This window comes from Micrasema longulum, unplaced genomic scaffold, assembly GCF_059751315.1.
Source record: "Micrasema longulum isolate JH-2025_06_02 unplaced genomic scaffold, ASM5975131v1 h1tg000779l, whole genome shotgun sequence".
Taxonomy (NCBI): Eukaryota; Metazoa; Arthropoda; class Insecta; order Trichoptera; family Brachycentridae; genus Micrasema; species Micrasema longulum.
Window position 1 is genome coordinate 784,878 of NW_028277972.1, and position 4,392 is coordinate 789,269.

The following is a 4,392-nucleotide window of genomic DNA, read 5'->3' on the forward strand; positions in this document are numbered from 1 at the left end:
AGTTTATTTTTAATGTAAATCTTGTAAAATCATCTTACCTTCATCTAACAAAAAAAAAGTTCAGTCTTACCCTTCAATTACCAGTCGAGGGACTATGAAATATTCTAGTGTAAAAACACCCTTTTAAAATAAATTCATATCAACCTGAATCAATCCCGAGACCTCTTGTATATAACTCAGTATAATTTTATATTGTTTAAAATTTGTAATTTTGATTTACCAATTTTGTGCAGTACATTTTTTGTAGTAAAAATCGATCAACTCCAATTTTGTAGATCTCTTCCCCATCAACACGTTCAATGAAGATGGAATGCCATGGGTTAGCTTAAATTATTTTATTTCGTAAAGCGTGTTTTTAGATATATTGTAAACCATTATTTTATTGCTCATGTTTTTCCTTGCAACATTGTTTTATATTATTTTTGTTCAATTTCTTGCACATACTATGTTTGTTCATAAAAATGATAGAATTATTTCCTAAAGTAGTATTCATTATAATATTTTAAAGAAAATACCTCGATTTATAAATTATACTTTTCCTTGGAATGTGATAACATTTGTTCATAGAACTAATTTACTTTAAGACTTTAACTGTTTTTATTTTCTAAGATACGTCTCAACATAATATAAATGTTACAGATAAACAAAAATCGTTAACAATGCTTTAAAGTTTAACTATAAAATAATCTATGAAAATGTAGAAAATTACCAAGAAACCATAATTAATAAAAAAAATACGCTTCTTTATTTATTCTGCATGCAAAAACAGCGAGTAGGTACCTGCTCTATTTATATTATTATAATCACCATCACTTACTAAATATCTACTTGCCCACAAAAAAATATTTTTAAATATGCGTTAAATTCTACCCCAGTTTTCTATTGTTCAATTATTTACTATTTAAAATACTGTTTTTAAAATTCGAAATCTTTGTCAAGGTTTGTTTGAAATTTGTTTATTATTCATTTTACTTTTTCGAGTGTCAGATTCGAGTTAGGTTTTTAAAATGTCTCAGCATTCCAGATTAGATCATGGTTTTCTCGATCCAAAACCGAAAACATCCATTTGTCCAGTGGCAAAATGTGTCTTTCAAAATAGAAGATTGTCACGACGAACCAGCATTACTTCATACCTCAGCGTTCAGGGAAGAAGAAGTACCTTGGAACTGGGAAGAACGAGGAAAGTGGAAAGTAATATAGCTGCCCATTTCCTGTCCCCGAAACAGCTGTGTAAGATATTGGATACGAACCTCGAAACTGGCCTGACTGAAGCTAGAGCAGCGGAGCAACTAAAAACTGATGGTCCAAATGCTTTGCAAGTGGTTACCGATTTTTCTCTATTAAAAATGTTTCTTCACAATCTATTCGGGTGGTTTCCCATGATGTTATGGTGCGCTGGAGCGCTCGCCATCTGCATTCATTTTATCCAGTTTATCGCCGAAGAAGCGGAAGAGTCAAATGAAAATTTATACTTGGGAGCAATCATAATCGCTGTTACTCTGTTTACAGGATTCTTTGCATTCTATCAAGAGGCCAAAAACTATCAAGTCATGAGAGGTTTTTCTGATTTAATACCCCAAAAAGCTAATGTCGTTCGCGATAGTAGGACCTACGAGTTACCAGTGGAGAAATTGGTAACGGGTGATATCGTCGAAATGATGGCGGGAGAAGTTGTGCCTGCAGACGTGAGACTTATTCATGTGAGTAACTTCCGTATTGATATGTCATCAATTACAGGAGAGGCTGAGCCCCAATCTCGAACCACTTACTATACGCATGAAAATCCACTGGAGACGAAAAATTTGGCTTTCTTTTCTTGTCAAATCACAGAAGGTACTGCACGTGGAATAGTAGTGGCGACTGGGGAACGCACAGTTATAGGAAGAATAGCTGGACTGGCATCGGGTGTAGAAAAAGAAGAAACTCCCATTGCTATAGAAATAAAGCATTTCATTAAAATTATAACAATTTTGGCGGTTATTTTAGGAGGAACGTTCTTTATTATGGTGACCGTAATACAGAGAAGTTGGCTGGCTGGGTTTTATTATTTTACAGGGATAATAATTGCCAACGTTCCTGAAGGTTTGTTAGTAACATTGACCGTATCGTTAACATTAACAGCTCAGAAACTGAAGAAGAAAAATTGTCTCGTGAAGAAATTACAATCCGTGGAAACTTTAGGAGCAATGTCTTGTATTTGTTCAGATAAGACCGGAACTTTGACCGAAAATCGCATGTCAGTCTCGCATCTTTCATTCAATCTGAAAATTCATGACGCACACGGTGATTTTGATTTCTCTTTTGATGAAAACCCTTACATAAGGGCCGCTTGTTTATGCCTGAAAGCAGAATTTATGGAAGATGTTACTATTCCTGTTACTATTCGGAAAATAAAAGGTGATGCTTCTGAGTCAGCCGTCCTTCGTTATATGGAATCACAACATAGAGCGACAAACATTCGCCATTTTAATCCGAAAGTATGCGAGATACCTTTTAGTTCTGCGAAAAAATTTCAAATTTCCATTCATTTGCTAGGTAATTCACCTATTCATTTGTTGGTAATGAAAGGTGCCCCTGAAATAATTTTGGAAAAGTGTTCAACTATTTGGAATTCTGGACATAATGAAGAATTGACACCTGGCGTTTTACAAAGCATTAAAAATATCTGCACAGAGCTTGGAAACAAAGGAGAAAGAGTATTAGGGTACTGTGATTTATATCTCAATATTCATAATTTTCCGATTGGTTATGATTTCGATACTGAAAATGTTAATTTTCCAATAACTGGTCTTCGTTTTTTAGGTCTTATATCACTTATAGATCCTCCTAGAAAAAGTGTTCCTGATGCTATATCTAAATGTAGATCAGCAGGAATAAAAGTTATTATGGTCACCGGAGACCACCCAATAACGGCACTTGCAATATCCAGGAAAGTAGGGATAATATCCGATCACAATATGACACCTTACGATGATGCTTTTAAAGCTAACGCGGATCTTAAAAACTTTGTTAAGTCTGTGGATCCATTAGAATATAAAGCAATCGTTGTTACTGGTGAAGATCTAAGAGCGATGTCAACTTTGCAGTTAGATTTGATAATTGAAAACGTTGATGAAATAACTTTCGCAAGGACAAGTCCACAGCAAAAATTAATCATAGTGGAAGCATGTCAAAGGATCGGTCATGTTGTTGGAGTTACGGGTGATGGTGTTAATGATTCTCCGGCTCTAAAGAAAGCTGACATAGGCATTGCGATGGGAATAACGGGTACTGATGTTTCAAAGCAAGCCGCGGATATGATCTTATTAGATGATGACTTCTCTTCTATAATTTTAGGAGTCGAAGAAGGAAGACTTATTTTCGATAATTTGAAAAAATGCATCGCCTTTACACTAACTTCTAATCTTCCAGAAATGGTTCCATTTATTTTGTATGCTACAATAGGAATTCCACTCCCTCTTCATGCGTTACTTATTATTGCCATTAACGTTCTCACAGATTTGTGGCCCGCTATAAGTTTGGCGTACGAAAAAGCTGAAAGAGATATTATGACAAAACCTCCAAGGGATCTTCAAAAAGATAATTTGGTAACTTGGAATTTAATCAAAATGACGTATTTTCAGGTTGGTATTATACAGGTAGCTGCTGCCATGACTGCCTATTTTACAGCTATGGCAGCATATGGATTTTATCCAAAAGATCTTATTTTTACAAGAGAGGAATGGAATTCAGTTTCAGTAAATGATTTTAAAGACTCGTATGGACAGGAATGGTCATATACAGATAGGAAAAAAATGGAAACTATCGCTCAATCAACATACTATGCCAGTATTGTGATAGTTCAAGTAGCTGACGTCATAATATGCAAGACCCGAAGACTGTCCCTCATTCACCAAGGAATGATGAACCATATCCTTAATACGGGTATTATATTTGAGATTACCATTACTTGCGTTATTTTATACGTTCCAATTTTTAACGAAATATTGTACACGCAGCCAATATCTTGGGTTCTTTGGTTGCCAGGAATACCGTTTGCCTTTCTTATTGTATTTGCTGATGAGCTTCGAAAATACTTAATCAGAAGGTTTCCTAATGGCTGGGTTGATAGAGAGTTATACTTCTGATTTTATTTATTAATATTTTTATTGTATTTCGATTATAACTTTTGTTTTTTGTCATTGAATTAAAATACCACATATAATTATATTGTGTAAAAACATTAACAATGAGTTTTTTGTTATAGTTAGTACTTTCTAACTCTAATGTGTATAAAAAATTAAGTTGTCGTAGAAAGGAAAGCTATCCTAAAACTGGTCTGATTACAGTCAGATTTATGCTAAATTTAGAATAGATAGCATTTAATTGGCGCAAAGGGGTTCAAATTGGATT

At 34.3% G+C, this 4,392-nt stretch overlaps 1 protein-coding gene across 3 annotated transcripts; it reads left to right on the forward strand.

Moving 5' to 3' along the window:
- The first annotated feature begins 988 nt into the window (after positions 1–988).
- LOC148279040 (sodium/potassium-transporting ATPase subunit alpha-B-like) lies at positions 989–4,192 on the forward strand. Of its 3 annotated transcripts, none has more exons than XM_088230541.1 (2): positions 989–1,700; positions 3,624–4,192. In XM_088230541.1, the coding sequence occupies exons 1-2, from the start codon at positions 1,008–1,010 to the stop codon at positions 4,125–4,127; spliced, it is 1,197 nt and encodes a 398-aa protein (XP_088086667.1). In that variant the 5' UTR covers positions 989–1,007; the 3' UTR covers positions 4,128–4,192. The 3 variants fall into 3 exon arrangements, with proteins under 3 accessions (XP_088086667.1, XP_088086666.1, XP_088086665.1); XM_088230540.1 differs by lacking the exon at positions 3,624–4,192 and adding an exon at positions 2,803–2,979 and having other exon boundaries at positions 989–2,704; XM_088230539.1 differs by having other exon boundaries at positions 989–4,192.
- Positions 4,193–4,392: the final 200 nt, after the last annotated feature.

Bases quoted from the DNA above. Each gene is read 5' to 3' on its own strand.
- LOC148279040 (XM_088230539.1), top strand. From the start codon at position 1,008: ATGTCTCAGCATTCCAGATTAGATCATGGTTTTCTCGATCCAAAACCG.